General features: G+C 46.8%; 1 protein-coding gene across 3 annotated transcripts in view; it reads left to right on the top strand.

Annotated features, from left to right (window-relative positions):
• The window catches only part of PPP1R9B (protein phosphatase 1 regulatory subunit 9B), an 85,822-nt gene that overhangs the window by 55,931 nt on the left and 12,865 nt on the right, over positions 1-17,026 (top strand). For all 3 annotated transcript variants that reach the window (XM_083709271.1, XM_083709269.1, XM_083709270.1), the window contains 3 exons: positions 4,792-4,927; positions 8,072-8,224; positions 14,035-14,088. In XM_083709271.1, the coding sequence (XP_083565397.1) occupies positions 4,792-4,927; positions 8,072-8,224; positions 14,035-14,088 (343 nt within the window). The remainder of the gene's footprint in view (positions 1-4,791; positions 4,928-8,071; positions 8,225-14,034; positions 14,089-17,026) is intronic.

Below are 17,026 nucleotides of genomic sequence, written 5' to 3'. Positions count from 1 at the left end.
GTTAGAAGCTCCCTTTCATTGCAGTGCTTTCAGCTAATCATGCCAAAGTGTATAAAAGAACCTAGACGATGATGACATTTTTTTCCCCTGGCAGAGTTCACATCTTTTCTTTTTCTTCTTTCCTCTGGAGGGGCTACTGAGTTTCTAAATGCCTTCTGCCAGACACAAGGGCAACAGATGGAGGCTTTTCCTGTTAAATTGCTACCTGTCACTTAGCTGCTGTTGTTCTCGTTGTTGTTTTCAAGGCGCTAAAATGTAGCTTGAAGGCTCCTTTTTTGTTGTGGCGTTTTGAAAGCAGAGAACAAGCTGCACAGGGTTAAAAACAGAGGAAGAGGCAGGGGCAGCTGTGTCTTTAAGTTTGTGATACACAGAAGTTGAACTGGTTTGGCTTTTCCCCTTCACGGCTGTCTAATGGGAGACAGCCAGCACCTTTGGAATTTCTGCTTATTATGCTGTCTTTTAAAGGTATATTTCTTTTAAATGAATATTTCAAAGCATATTCTCAGCGGGTACTTATACCTGCATGCAAAAGCCTACTTCACTTCTGCCAGGTTTCAAATCTGCATCTCAGCCTCTTAAAGTCCTGGTTCAACACTCCTCATTTCATTTCCTGGTCAAGTGGGCTCTTCTCACTTTTGCTGTTCCTTCCAGGTCTGAGTGCCCAATTCGTATCTCCTTTTTCCTGCCTCTCTGGCAAATCTCCCTCAACCTCAACAGAAAGTTAAATGTTGCCTGACGTTCTGCCAATTTGATAGCATTACTTGAAGAGCCAGGGGGCACCGAGGCTCTGAAACACTTGTTCTTTATAAACTCTTGTATGTTAAGAGGACACATACTGGCTAGATTAGCACATTACAGTGAGTGAGGATTTCAGACCTGCCAAGTGTTCCTATTTTCCAGGGACAGTCTCAGATTTACAGAAGCCACCACAGTTTCTGGTCTGATCCCAGAATGTCCTGCTTTTCCTTAGGACGTCCCTATTTTCATCAGAGAAATATTGAAGGGGACATCTCTGTTTTCATTAGAGAAATGTTGGAGGGTACTGAATAGGAAGTCCCTATTTTCACTGGGAAAATGTTGGAGGGTATGGGATTTCTGACCTCACTGAAAAAGCACGCAGGCCATTGGCTTCAACTTCACTTCTCCCTTCACGCAAACAGTGCTAGTGCGAACCCACAATCCTAGTTTGTTACCCTCCAAACAAGCCAATATTGTAAAACAGGGTTTTAAAATTATCCTGCAAAGTCTGGCTGGTTTGGGACCAACAGATAGGGACCCTGCATTCATACATCACACAAAGCTGGCCCCTTTGGGTTCATCGCATGAACTAACACCCTGCTCTTTTGCAGTAAACCACGACATGCAAACCCATGATGTGAAAATGGCAGGTTTTTTTACTTCTCTACTGCCCCTCAGAATTGATGCTTTTGAATTATGGTGTTGGAGGAGACTCTTGAGAGTCCCATGGACTGCAAGAAGCTCAAACCTATCCATTCTTAAGGAAATAAGCCCTGAGTGCTCACTGGAAGGACAGATCGTGAAGCTGAGGCTCCAATACTTTGGCCACCTCATGAGAAGAGAAGACTCCCTGGAAAAGACCCTGATATTGGGAAAGATTGAGGGCACAAGGAGAAGGGGATGACAGAGGACGAGATGGTTGGACAGTGTTCTCGAAGCTACCAGCATGAGTTTGACCAAACTGCGGGAGGCAGTGGAAGACAGGAGTGCCTGGAGTGTTCTGGTCCATAGGGTCACGAAGAGTCGGACATGACTAAACAACAACAACAACTGCCCCTCACGCTCACCACCAACTCTGTGTTCCTTTTTGCCTTCGAAATCCCCGAAGAAAAGGGGAGGGAGAGAAAAGAAAGCGGAAGCGGAAGTGCAAGCGGAAGGGAGTCTGCGAACAGGCCTTTGGCTTCCTAGGAAATGGCCAGTGGTTGGCAGCATTGCCCAGTCAGCATCTGGTTCCATTTTAAACTGGGGAGCAGTGCCCATTGCTCCCCAGAATGTGCCCCGATGCACCATGGGAAAGTGTCCAATGTCATGCCCGTTTTATTATTTCTTACGAAACGAAACAAGGGTTCGGCTCAATGGAAATGTGTATATGTGCTCGTGAGGGAGACCATAGGGCTGTGGGCTGTTGAATTATCCTGTCAGCTGTGGTTCTTCTGTTTTTGTCCTTTTATCTATACTGTGCCCTCCCCCCTTTTCTCTCTCTTTTAAATCTCACCAGAGGCATTTGGCCTGACTTTTCCTGGCAGCATTAAGAATGAGAGGTTTGGCCCCATCCCAGGATCCTTGCATCGGTGGTTTTTGAAAGAATGGAAATCAAGCCAGAAAACCTCTGTCACACACACAGAGAGAGAGAGAGAGAGAGAGAGAGAGAGAGAGAGAGAGGGAGGGGGGGCATATGTGGGCCCTCTCTGGTTCTTTCAACAAAAAGGGCAGTGCAGGTTTTTTTTTGGGGGGGGGGTTACACCTAGAACCTAACCCATTCCTCCGAGATTTGAGTGCTGATCGGTTCCCAAGCGACGGGAACCTCAACTACGAGAATGTGTTGCTAGGCAACCAGTTTCCTCCATACTCCACAGGCACCATTCTGCTTTCCCAGATAGAAAGGCCCTGTTAACCAGTTAAAGGGTTTGGTAATCCATTTAACTGGTGATCCAGCCCATATTTTTTTTTATCACTGCTAAAAAAAACCACACACCCCTTGACACTGTGCCGCGTGAACTCAGGTTACACAAACACAAGACCCATGCCTAAATGTCACTTTCAGGAAACGAGAGTTAGCAAACCTTCCAGAAAGTAAGACCGTGTCATGGATGTTGAATAGAATCTCCTTCCACCCCACCCCCCCAGGATGCGAGTTGTGTCAGGAAGTCACTTCCTCTCATCTAGAAGCCCTAGTCCTGATCCCATTTGGGAGCAGGCAACTGGATGTAGTAAGTGATGTGGGTGGCGCTGTGGGTTAAATCACAGAGCCTAGGACTTGCCGATCAGAAGGCCAGCGGTTCGAATACCCGCAAGGGGGTGAGCTCCCGTTGCTCGGTCCCTGCTCCTGCCAACTTAGCAGTTCAAAAGCACATCAAAGTAGATAAATAGGTACCGCTCCAGCGGGAGGGTAAACGGCATTTCTGTGCATTGCTCTGGTTCGCCAGAAGTGGCTTAGTCATGCTGGCCACAAGAACCGGAAGCTGTACGCTGGCTTCCTCGGCCAATAAAGCGAGATGAGTGCCGCAACCCCAGAGTCATCCGCGACTGGACCTAATGGTCAGGGGTCCCTTTACCTTTTCCTTTAACTGGATGTAGTAGCTGTCCACTTGGGAAAGAAATGCACTCTGTGCATGCTCAGGGGCACTCGTCATTATACTTTCCCCATCACAACCAGTTTCTGAGCCTTGTCGTTGAGCATCGCTTGCAGACATGGGCTGTGGCGGGCCTCAGGCTAAGACTGAAATCTGTATGGCTTTCTGGTTCTGTATCCATGGGACATATACCTGCGGCCTCCTTGGTTAGTTGATTGCAACAACTCTCTCTTCCCCCAAGCCAAAAAGCAATGGGTAGCAACTTGTCAAATATTGGGGACCCAATAGATAAAATAAGAAAGATTCATTTATTTATATACTGATCTTAATTTTTAAAAAACCCCAAAGCAGAAGATCTGTCTAGAGCAGCCTTTCTCAGCCTGTGGGTCCCCAGATGTTGTTGAACTACAACTCCCATCTCCCCTAGTTGGCAAGGCCAGAGCTCAGGGATGATGGGAGTTGTAGTCCAACAACATCTGGGGACCCACAGGTTGAGAACCGCTGGTCTAGAGCATGGGTAGGCAAACTAAGGCCTGGGGGCCAGATCTGGCCCAACCACCTTCTAAATCCGGCCCGCAGACGGTCCAGGAATCAGTGTGTTTTTACATGAGTAGAATGTGCCCTTTTATTTAAAATGCACCTCTGGGTTATTTGTGGGGCATAGGAATTTGTTCATTTCTTTTCTTCAAAATATAGTCCGGCCCCTCACAAGATCTGGAAAAGTTTGCTGACCCCTGGTCTAGAGGACTGTGGCAGTGGGACTCCCAATTGTTAGTGAATCAGTGGCTCTGGTTGGAGGGGTTTTTAACCCTTTGGCATGATTTCCTCAACCAAAATCCCACACACCCAAAGGTGCCATAAGTCCTGCTGTGGGAGAAAAACAGACACAATACAATATCTATATTCCCCCCCACCCCGTTGGAACTTAGGTGGTGAGAGAGTTAGATGAGAGGAAATGAGGAAGAGTTTAACCTCCCCTCCCTCAACAGCAACACTCTCCCGATCAAAATCAGGGAGCTCTGGCGACTGTTTTTAAGTTTAAAAACGCCAAAATATCTAATCACAGATTCCCCCACAGCTATAGCATAGCTGTCAACTTTTCCCTTTTCTTGCGAGGAATCCTATTCGGAATAAGGGAATTTCCCTTAAAAAAAAGGGAAACGTTGACAGCTATGTATTATAGCCCTCAAAAATGGTGGCGGGATAGGGCTTCCACTTAGTGGGATGAGAGGACCTCAGTCCTCGGCGTACTTCCTTGTCCTCATTGCATGACCGTAGAAGAATTGATTGCACAAAATAAGCAAATCCGTTCCAATTGTATCACGGCTCAGAAACTGATTGTACTGGGATCTTTCTGAGCCCAGTACCTATATGTGTATATATATCTATAGCCTGGCCGCATAACTCCTGGTGTGTTGACCCACTTCTTTGAGATCCATACTCTTATCCCCCTCTCTCCCACCTCTTTCGTTTTCCTTAGATTCCTGATTGGGCGAGAGAAGCCGGGTGAGCAGAGTGAGGTGGCGCAACTCATCCAACAGACGCTGGAGCAGGAACGATGGCAGCGGGAAATGATGGAGCAGAGATATACCCAGTACACGGAGGAGGACGAAGAAGTAAGTGGGACGGGTTTCTCTCAGCCTGTTGGGGAGAGGAGGAAAAGGACACGGCGCCCCGATTCCCCTCCTCGTTCCTCTTGTCAACACTCTGAACATAAAGGAGAGTCAGAGGAAGTTGTGGTTCCCTTGCTGACTCTTTGTGATGGCTACGTTTTTGGCTGAAATCGAAGCCTACTCCGGACAAATTCTTTTCATTGTGCATTCCCGGCAATTTATTGTGCTGTTATTGGGGCGGCCCTGCACAGTCCCGCTTTCAATACCGCTCTGTGCCTGGCAAAGGTTTTGGCACAGTCATGAAGCTTCCTTTCCGATCGGCGCATTTCCTGTCACTTTTCATACCACAGGTGTTCTGAGGGGGCTTTTTTGTCTAGTCCCAGCTTCTGTCGCTCTGTAGCCTCTTCAAACAGCAGCAATGTGGCTGCACTGGGGGAGCAACTAAAAAAGCAGGGTGGTGCGTGAATGGTCCAGCATAAACCCGCCATTAATGCACTATTATTGCGTCAAGGACATCTTCTGAAATGAGAAATAAAAACCCACAAAATGCCAGTCAGGAGGGGCCCTGAATAAAGAAACAGAACAAATCGATAGCATCAAGCCTTGCCTATCTTTTCGCACACAATTGGAGCCCTTCTTAAGTTCCTAGTCCTTCTTTAAAGCTGTCTGCTGTCTCCTCCTTCATCTGCCCTTCCATGCCTCCTCCATGTCTCTCCCTTCCCATCCCTCTGCCCTGTTGCTCCTTGTGCCCGGAAGAACAGCCTTCCATCCCTGTCCTAGTCTTCCAGCCACTTCCCTCTTTCCCACCCTCTCTCTGTCTCTCCCCCTCCCCAATTTTTTTGTAAGCTGACTGCCAAAAGTCCCCTTTGTCCCTTCTTCCACTCATATTCATAGGCCTCCTGTCATGCTTGCTACCCATGTCCGAAACCAGTCTTTGGAAGAAAAAATAATAATTCAGATTCCCGTGTGCCATCCTTAAATGGATAAGCTTTGGTTTCTTTTAAAGTGGTAGCAGAGAATTACGCTTGTCTCCAGCGGAGGCCAATGTACTAGCTGAATGGCTGCTAGAGGGTTCGCAACCATCTCTGCCAGTCAGGGCTGTCTTAAGCATACGTGGCGCCGGGGTGCAAAGAATCACTTAATACACACCCCCAGTTTGCCCAGTCCCAGGTGCACAGGAGAGCTGGCCAACTGCCTCAACATCTCGCTGGCTTGGTAGCCCCCGAATTCGCGGCGCGGAGCCACCCGCAGCAGAAGAGCCCGCCGCGGCACTCCAACCGACAGGTGAGCTCTTCCCCAGATTCAACTCTCAGGCCCCAGACTCTCGGCCTGGCATCCCTGAGAGCCCAGCGTCCGGGTGCCCCGCACCCCTAGTGCCTATGGGTAAGACAGCCCTGCTGCCAGTCATCGCAAAATTCTGTAGCACATTACAGTTCAGATTGTTTGCTGTAAGGCTTAGGTCAGCATGAGGTTAACTGTCTCGGGGTAAGCAAACCAATGTGCATTCTGCTTTTGACAATACAGTGGTACCTCAGGTTACAGAAGCTTCAGGTTACAGACTCTGCTAACCCAGAAATAGTACCTCGGGTTAAGAACAGAAATCGCGTGGCGGCAGCAGGAGGCCCCATTAGCTAAAGTGGTACCTCAGGTTAAGAACAGTTTCAGGTTAAGAACGGACCTTCAGCATGAATTAGGTTCTTAACCCCAGGTACCACTGTACCTGCTAACAGAAGGCAGGTCTGTCATTGGCTATTGACCATGAGAGCGAAGAATGGAACCTCCATTCCCAACAGCAGGATACCTGCTAGGTACAAACAATATAGAGAATGGCTTTCTCCACTGAACCAGCCTGTTGGAAGTTTCATGGAGGTCCCTGGCTGGCCACGGTTGGAGGCAGGGGAACAATCAGCTTTCTTTCTTGTATCAAGACATTGAATACCAAAGGAATATTTGTGCTGGAGATCATAGAAGGGCCATTGGTGTCTCCTCCTCTGGCTACTCCTAATGTTTTAAGCCTGCTGCGTTTATGTGTATGGTTTCAGACATTCTCTCGATGCTGGGAGATAGGAAGTACAAGCAAGCTCCACTTGCTGTTTTTACATGGTAACATTTGAAAAGAGAGTGGCTTTGGGAAGATGTGCAAGTCCCCTGGTGTGGAATTAGCTTGTACATTTCCTCCACGCACCCCTTTTTGGTATTACTCGAGCCATGTGAAAACTGAAAGCATGACTCACTTTTACATCTCTCTCTCTTTGTTAAGTTTCCAGACGCGTAGCTGTGTAAAGTCTCTTTTGCAGCAAAAACAGCAAAGAGTATTTGTGGTGCCTCAAAGACTCAACTATTGCATTGTGGCACAAGTTTTCATAGACTGTACAGTCATACCTCGGGTTGAATATGCTTCATGTTGAGCGTGTTCGAGTTGCGCTCTGTGGCAACCCGGAAGTAACAGGTGTGTTACTTACAGGTTTTGCTGCTCGCGCATATGCAGACCCTCAAAATGACGTCACGTGCATGCGCAGAAGCAGCAAAAAGTGACACGCACATGCACAGACGTGCCATCACTAGTTATGTTTGCTTCTGGATGTGAACGGGGCACCGGAACGGATCCCATTCGTATCCAGAGGTACCACTGTAGTCCAATCAAAGAAGAATACAGTGGTACCTCAGGTTAAGTACTTAATTCGTTCCGGAGGTCCGTTCTTAACCTGAAACTGTTCTTAACCTGAAGCACCACTTTAGCTAATGGAGCCTCCTGCTGCTGCCGCACTGCCGGAGCCCGATTTCTGTTCTTATCCTGAAGCAAAGTTCTTAACCTGAAGCACTATTTCTGGGTTAGTGGAATGTGTAACCTGAAGCGTATGTAACCTGAAGTGTATGTAACCCGAGGTACCACTGTAATCACAAATCTGGCATCAGAAGTGGCAAGGCTTGACGGCATTGCTGATGTGGGATTTATAACAACAAAGCGAATACAAAAGCTTATGCCATAATGATTACCTTGGTTTTTTAGGTTCCTCAAGACCTTTTGCTGTTTTCCCCTCTTGCTGGGTCTCAGGGCAACTATCTGAACACACACTTGGTTCTGTCCAGCATTGATGTTAACTTTAAAAGCCAAACCATAAAGCTTGCCTGTTTTGCAATTTGCAGACGGGTGAATATGCCACAGATGAAGACGAGGAGATGAGTCCCATGTTCCCCAGCAGCGAGATGGCCATTGAGGTCTTTGAGCTGGCTGAAAACGAAGACATGCTGTCTCCTGTTGAGATGGACCCTGAAAAGCTGGTGCATAAATTTAAGGAGGTAAGGAAAAGCCTAAAAGGCAAGGATAAGAAACCCGTAAGCTTTTCAGTGTTGTTGGGCTCCGAGCTCCCATCAGTCTCAGCCAGCAGGACTGTGATGATGGGGAGGAGTGAAGTCCAACAAACTCCAGAAGGCCACATGTTCCTCACTGGGGACCTAAAAGGGATACAGTGGCTTCTGTGGCTGATGGAAGTGTCACATGACTAATGAACACATCCGTGGAACCTTTCCTTGTTTCTAAGCACACCACAGAAATGGCCCCAGCTACCTGCAGCTTAAGGGACACGGGTGGTGCTGTGGGTTAAACCACAGAGCCTAGGACTTGCTGATCAGAAGGGCAGCGGTTCGAATCCCCACGACGGGGTGAGCTCCCGTTGCTCGGTCCCAGCTCCTGCCCACGTAGCAGATCGAAAGCATGTCAAAGTACAAGTAGATAAATAGGTACCACTCCGGCGGGAAGGTAAATGGCGTTTCCGTGCGCTGCTCTGGTTTGCCAGAAGCGGCTGAGTTATGCTGGCCACATGACCCAGAAGCTGTACGCCGGCTCCCTCAGCCAATAAAGCGAGATGAGCGCCGCAACCCCAGAGTCAGCCACGACTGGACCTAATGGTCAGGGTTCCCTTTACCTTTACCTGCAGCTTAGGGAACTGAAAACCTTTGCTCTTTGACTCAAACAAACAGGGAAGGGTGCTGTCTGCTGAGTTGCAGAGGTGGCTGCAGAAGCACTTGAGCACATGGGTTGTGCATTTGTGCACTTTGCTTCTCAGAAGGGAGTGGTGGTGTTGGGGAAAGGCAGCTGAATCTGCTAATATATTTTAAACGCATGCAAATTTAACATTGCCCGCAGCTGCACGAATGCCGAGTCTGGGTTTAAAAATAAACATTCTCCAGAAGCAAGAGGGGTGGGAGACCAGAAAAAAATCAGACTTCGTAAGGAATGAGACACAATTGGCAAAAACTAGGTAAGACAATGGCAGGCCACAACTGCCATCTGATCCCACTTCCTAGCTCAGGTTAGAGAAGAAAGAGGATCCAGGAAGCAGATATGAGGAGTAGGGTACAGTCTTCAACCAGTTAACTGGCTAGATTAAACAATTAAAACCTGATTAAACAATTAAAAACTGACTAGATTAAACAATTAAAAACCGACTTTAAAAATGCAGTTTGCTTTAGTGACCACATAACAGTCACAGTGGCTTGAGAGATAAGAGTTTGTCGCATGAATTCAGTTTATTTTCATAGGTTGCAGGATAGTGGGAGCAAAGCAGCACTGGAGATTTTTGTGATGGGGGCAAAGAGATTTGGCCAAAGATATTAACCTTTGGAGTGGGTGGGATTTTCTCCATGGGAATGGTCCAATCTGGGAACAAGGTTATGCCATGAGATGGCCATAGTATCTTCCCAGTCTTGGTAAACATATCTCTCTTTTATGGTGGTTTTTTTTAGGGATGTGCCTGCAAATGACACACACCTCACACATGTAAAGCGCATGACTTCTCCGCAAAGAATTCTGGGCACCACAGTTTGTTAAGGGTGCTGGGAATTGTAGCACTATGAGGGAGTAAACTACATTTCCCCAGATCTTTGAGAGAAGTCGTGCTTGGAATGTGTGTCTGAAGGAGGAACACCGTTGGGCTTCTACTTATGGCAGTTCTGGCACCCCTTGAAATCACAGAACCATAGAAATGTTGCGTTGAAACATAGGGAAAGAAGAGAATGGGTTGTATCGAGCTGCACAGCCCAGCAAGGGGGAATCAGTTAAACCTTCAGGTGGTGAGGTGGGAAGGAAACAAGGCCATGGAGCATTGAAAGGAAGGAAGTGGCGACGGCCAAGCTGCCACGATGCTCCTTGTGTTTTATGTGCGGTTTGTGAGAAATCGGTGCCTCTATGCTTTTCATATCCCTGGCCCACGGCTGCACGTCTCGGCTGACCCCTAGTGGCTGACGCAGGCCTCTGTTCTTCTCTCTAAGTATAGAGCATCACGCTTGATGGGAGCTGCTCCCCTCCGCTTTTAGCTCAGCTGCACAGAAACCGCGACGCCACACGGCTGCTGCATGTGTGATACAAGTCTCCTAAAACGGCAGCCCCCTCCACATCCTTGCCAGGGGGAGGAATCCCTTTCAGGCACCTCGCTGGCAGCTGCCTGTTGTGGAAGCTAGCAAACGTTAAGCTTCATACGTCTGCTTCTTTGTTTTCCAATTTTTTTATTGATTTTCACAAAAAATTAAACACACAAACAAATAAACAAACACACATAAATCATAACCTTATTAAAACTAATCCAATTAACATTGTTAAGTGACTTCCTCGTATCCCCCTGGTTGGATTTCAGCGTACAATGGTACCTCGGGTTACATATGCTTCAGGTTACAGACGCTTCAGGTTACAGACTCCGCTAACCCAGAAATAGTACCTCGGGTTAAGAACTTTGCTTCAGGATGAGAATAGAAATTGTGCTCCGGCAGCACAGCAGCAGCAGGAGGCCCCATTAGCTAAAGTGGTGCTTCAGGTTAAGAACAGTTTCAGGTTAAGTACAGACCTCTGGAACGAATTAAGTACTTAACCCGAGGTACCACTGTATATCATTTTAACGGTTTTCCAAATCAATATTCTGATAAAATTAACCTGGTCACTTAACATCTTTCTTTCTTCCCAATTCAGTATTAAACATATTAGTTCATCACATTATATATTTGAAGCCTAAGCCTATCCGGTATTTGCAAGCTTTTTCCAATTAATTTAACGTAACATAGTTAACTAAATAGTCATTTAATTTCATCCATTCTTCCTGGTACTCCTCCTCCTCCTGGTCATGGACTCTTCCAGTCAGGTCGGCTAGCTCCGAAAAATCCATCATCTTCATCTGCCATTCTTCCAGTGTTGGTACCTTCTTGCGTTTTCCGTACGTCTGCTTCTGCCCAGCGGCATGTGAGGAAGTTACCCCTTTCCTCCCTCAACCCACCCCCCATAAATATATGGGGCCAAGTGTAATGAACAGCCGCAGGCAACTCTAACTCTCCCTTGCCGTCTTCTGCAGTGTGTAAGTGGCAATTAAAGACAAGAGAAAGGCAGCCTGGGAGGCGCTAAATTTTAATGTCTCTGCTTCTTCCCATAATGTGGGTAGTGGCCTCTAGTTGACCCTGGAATGTGTGTCAGCAAGCTTCCATTTAGGCACCTAGAATCAAGCCAGCCCCGGCGCTGGCTTGCTGACACGCTGTGCTGGATTTCAAGAGACAGACAGACAGACAGACAGACAGACAGACAGACAGACAGACAGACGCAGAAGGGCCATAGCTCACTGGCAGACTATCTGCCTTGCAAGCAAAAGGACCTGGGTTTCAGTCCCCAGCATCTCCCGGTAAGCTTGAAATCCTGGAGTGCCGCTGCCAGTTTTTGGCTTGTTCACACTCTTTTTCCCTTGCCCCATTCTAGGTGTGGGTCCAAGAGGCTTTTCTTTTGCCCTGATTCCCCCCCCCCCCCCGGGAAAAGCCGCTGAATCATGACAAAGTCAGCATGGGTTTGTGCGGACGTTCGTTCCGATTGAGCGGTAAAGAGCAGGTTTTCCCGGGGGAAGTGGAGGGACAAAAGAAATAAAGAAAATTCTTGGAGCTGTAACTAGAGAGCATGGGACAAGAAGATGGAGAAAGTTGGTGGAGCCAAATCAAAGGGTTTAGGGGTGTAGGGAAATAATAGCAGATAATAAAGATGGCAAAGGTCCGGGTATGGCTCTTTAGCCCCCCCCCCAAAAAAAAACTGGTAATGTGCACATACCTACTCACAACCCCCCCAGCTCAGGTCTTAACATGTCCTTTTTCACTCACTTACCCACCCAGCCTTTATTTATTTATTTATTTATTTATTTATTTATTTATTTATTTTTATTATTATTATATTTATTGAATTTATGTACTGCCCTAGACAGCATCTTAAAAAGCAGAAACATCACCTTGCCAACAAAGCTCAGTACAGTTAAAGCTATGGTTTTCCCAGTAGTGATGTATGGAAGTGAGAGCTGGACCATAAAGAAGGCTGATCGCCGAAGAATTGATGCTTTTGAATTATGGTGTTGGAGGAGACTTGAGAGTCCCATGGACTGCAAGATCAAACCTATCCATTCTGAAGGAAATCAGCCCTGAGTGCTCACTGGAAGGACAGATCCTGAAGCTGAGACTCCAATACTTTGACCACCTCAGGAGAAGAGAAGACTCCCTAGAAAAGCCCCTGATGTTGGGAAAGATTGAGGGCACAAGGAGAAGAGGACGACAGAGGATGAGATGGTTGGACTGTGTTCTCGAAGCTACCAGCATGAGTTTGAACAAACAGTGGGAGGCAGTGGAAGACAGGAGTGCCTGGCGTGCTCTGGTCCATGGGGTCACGAAGAGTCGGACACGACTAAACGACTAAACAACAACAACAACCCTATACCCGGAGGTCTCAGGGCAGTTCACAAAAAAGATCACAACATATAAAATCCAAATAAAATCAATAACCCAATAACATGCCACCCCAAAAAAGCTGCATCTTAAAAGGGTGTTGGATGTCAGTCAGATCAACCAAAGGCCTGGTTAAAAAGGAACGTTTTCGCCTGGCGCCTAAAGGTGTATAATGAAGGCGCCAGGCGAACTTCCCTGGGGAGAGCATTCCACAGACGGGGAGCCACTGCAGAGAAGGCCCTGTTTTCATGTCGCCACCCTCCGGACCTCTCAACTAATGAATGAGGAAAGAGGATACAGACAGCTGCACATGCAAGAAGAAATGAAGGGAAAAATAGGATAGAAATAATAAGTGATCTGAAATAGATAGGCAGGCGTGTGTGTAATTTCTTTTGTTTTGTTGTATTGCTAAAGCGATAGTTGTTGGGAAATAGGAATCGGACAAAACCAAAGTAAGGGTGGAAAATAGGGATCTCTCTAGGATGGAGAGTAGGTTTTTTTTTTTTTTTTTTTGAAAAGTTACACATGCAGCCCAGAAATGGAAAGAAGAAAGAGTCCTTGCCAGAGAGGAAGTCTCGAGATTCAGAAAAATCTCATTAGATGGATGTGCATTTGGTATGGTTATAAATTCATGTTTGTAAAATCAAATAAAAAATATTGGCGGGGGAGAAAAGTTACATGTGCAAGATGATAAGAAAGGGAAATTAATAAATAATGATTTAAAATAGACAGGCGGTGGGGGTGGGTGTAACCTCTTTTGTTCTTTAAAAGGTAAAGGTACCCCTGCCCGTACGGGCCAGTCGTGTCCGACTCTAGGGTTGTGCGCCCATCTCACTTAAGAGGCCGGGGGCCAGCGCTGTCAGCAGACACTTCCAGGTCACGTGGCCAGCGTGACGAAGCTGCTCTGGCGAGCCAGCACCAGCGCATCACACGGAAACGCCGTTTACCTTCCCGCTATAAAGCGGTACCTATTTATCTACTTGCACTTAAGGATGCTTTCGAACTGCTAGGTGGGCAGGAGCTGGGACCGAAAGACGGGAGCTCACCCCGCCGCGGGGATTCGAACCGCTGACCTTTCGATCGGCAAGCCCTAGGCACTGAGGCTTTTACCCACAGCGCCACCCGCGTCCCGTGCCTTTTGTTCTTTAGAGGTATACAATAAATGTATGGGTGGGAATTGATAAAGCAGCAGCTATTGGATAAAGGGAATGGGATATAAGGAACAGAGGCAGGATTGACATTTGCTTCCGTGTTCTGCTTTCACCTCTGGCCTCGCCCACCACAGTGGCCCCCGGAAGGCTGCGCAGCTGGGACTGCGGCCCTCAGCCTGGAAAAGGTTTCCCCGCCCTGAACTCTCTGTTCTTCTCTTTTGGCAGCTCCAGATCAAGCATGCCGTGACTGAGGCTGAAATACAGCAACTGAAAAGAAAGGTAAGTTATGAGATCCCTTTCCCTCCCCTTGGAGACTTGCCCAAATCTGTAAGAGCTTCTTCTTTTAATAGCGGGGCTATTTTTAATCTGTTTTCGTAGGGTTTGGAGCGGGGAGGCCCTGCCCCACCCTCATGGTCACAATCCCGAGATTCTTCTCTTGCAAAGATAAAATAGAAACAGCCCCATAAAAGCCACCCTGAGTATCTTCGAGGAAGTGATGTGCCTGAAATAAAATGCTTGAATGGATCTAATATTTAGGCAGTTGGTTTGACTGTCCTTGCTAGGGATGGTGGAGGAATCCTTATCAAATGGGGTTACCATACTTTTCCACGTCCAGTCATACCTCATGTTACATTTGCTTCATGATACGTTTCTTCAGGCTGCGTCCCGCAGCAACCTGGAAGGACCGGAAAGGGTTACTTCCGGGTATCGCCGCTCACGCATGTGCAGACGTGCAAAATGACATCGCACGCATGTGCAGAAGTGGCGAATCACGACCCACGCATTTGCACCACTACGGGGTCGCATTCTATTCATGTTGCGAATGGGCCTCCGGAACGGATCCCGTTTGCAACCAGAGATACCACTGTATTAGACGAGGGGGTTTTTTAATTTAAAAAGTACAGTGGTACCTCGGGTTACATACGCTTCAGGTTACATACGCTTCAGGTTACATACGCTTCAGGTTACAGACTCCGCTAACCCAGAAATAGTACCTCGGGTTAAGAACTTTGCTTCAGGATGAGAACAGAAATCGTGCTCTGGCGGCACGGTGGCAGCAGGAGGCCCCATTAGCTAAAGTAGTGCTTCAGGTTAAGAACAGTTTCAGGTTAAGAATGGACCTCCGGAATGAATTAAGTACGTAACCAGAGGTACCACTGTATGATAAAAATTGGGGGTCATCTTATACATGGATAATAGTGCATGGGGGGACGTGTGATTGGTTGCTGCCACGAGCTGGAGATTGTCAGTCTCAGGTTATTGGTGGCTTCGGCAAGGGCTGGTGTTGATTGGCTGTCGCTGTGGAAATAGGGCGGGTGATTGGTGGCTTCCGCCGGCACGGGGACAGACGATAGCTGGAGGGTAAGCAACTTTTGGCAATCCACCCTTAAAAAAAAACCTGAACAATTCTGGGCCGCCACCCCCCCCCAAAAAATCTCAACAACTATGGGCAATCTTCCCCCCCCAAAAAAAGCTCAGTAACTCTTGGCAATCTCCCCCCATTTTCTTAATTTGGAGTCCCCAAAAATAGGGGGCATCTTATACACGAAAAATACGGTAATGCGGAGATTTTGGCAGCTCTGACCACATCAGACCATCAAGTACCTGCTTATTTTCCAACCACTTGTGCATTGTTGTGTGTGCGCTTAAACAGCTAATTAGATGGAAAACGATACACACACAAAATAAGAATATTATAGGTATAATAGGTATGGGAAACTTCAGGCGGCACTACATTTCCATAGCATAATTTTCTAAGCATGAATACTTAAGTGTGTTTTTATAAAGTCGCCTTCACATTTTTATGTGCCGTTTAACTTTGGGAAACCTGGAATGTGTCTGCTTTTAATAAGGGTATATTATGCCTACAGTAAAGGCATATATAGGGACGCGGGTGGCACTGTGGGTTAAACCACAGAGCCTAGGACTTGCCAATCAGAAGGTTGGCGGTTTGAATCCCTGCGACGGGGTGAGCTCCCGTTGTTCGGTCCCTGCTTCTGCCAACCTAGCAATTCGAAAGCACAAAGTGCAAGTAGATAAATAGGTACCACTCCGGCAGGAAGGTAAACGACGTTTCCATGCATTGCTCTGGTTCACCAGAAGCGGCTTAGTCATGCTGGCCACATGACCCGGAAGCTGTACGCCGGCTCCCTTGGCCAATAAAGCGAGATGAGCGCCGCAACCCCAGAGTCGGCCACGACTGGACCTAATGGTCAGGGGTCCCTTTACCTTCACTAAAGGCTTATATAATGTGCGATAATTGTTTGTATTTCTCGTGGGGGGGGCAGTAGCTCGCTTCTTGACAAGTTCAAGGAGCAAGAAGGCAAACAGCCATGCATTAAAAGCAAACGAGGACTATTGGGAACTGTAGGGTGCTAAGGGTGCTGGGGACTGTAGCGGTCAACTACAGTTCCCATGATTCTTTGGGGAAAGCTATGTGCTTTAACTGCATGGTGTGTAGATGTCCTTAGGGAGAAATGTGTGCAGAAGCAGAAATGTGTGAAAAATCCCATCCCTTACCCTGAGCTGTTTTAGGTATGGAGACGTAAATATGCCAGGGGCCACCCACTAGGTAGCTTCCTGGCATCTACCTTTCCGGGAATGCTGCCCAGCCTAGCAAAACTGCCTGTCTTATCTCACCTCACCTCCCATCCTTGCTTGCCAGAAGCACTGTTAGATATACCTGTTTCTGCCAAGAAAAGGAGACCGCAAGGAGCATCGGAGGCAGGGTGGATAAAAATCAATTTTTAAAAAAAATAAATTTAAATTTAAATTGGCTTTTTAAAAATTTAAATTGGCTTTTTAAAAATTTAAATTGGCTTTTTTATTATTTAAATTGGCTTTTCAAATGAAATGCTTTTGGAGGAAAAATGTTTCTAAAGATAGTTTTCTATTTGGGTTACATCATAGTCCAAAGGCTATCAGGAAATAAGGATTAGTTTTAAGTTTTTCATGTATGCTAAAACTCAGTCTAATGTCTTTTTGTTTTGTTTTTTGTTTATGTTTAAGCACATCAGTTAACAAACACGGGTACATATGTTATAATGTTATTGTTTTACTTAAATAAATTGTTTAAATTCTTATTAAGGAAATGATTGTTTTCTCTTTCCAATAAAGTACAGCAGAAAAGTTCCCCAAATATAAACAGTTAACTTATTAAAGCTCACAATCATTTCATAATTATCTGTCTATGTATTTCTAAGAGTATAACCAAATC

This window comes from Podarcis gaigeae (genome assembly GCF_964106915.1).
Source record: "Podarcis gaigeae genome assembly, chromosome: 13".
NCBI lineage: Eukaryota > Metazoa > Chordata > Lepidosauria > Squamata > Lacertidae > Podarcis > Podarcis gaigeae.
The sequence above is the reverse complement of the archived record's forward strand: the minus strand, read 5'-3'. Positions and strand labels throughout refer to the sequence as shown.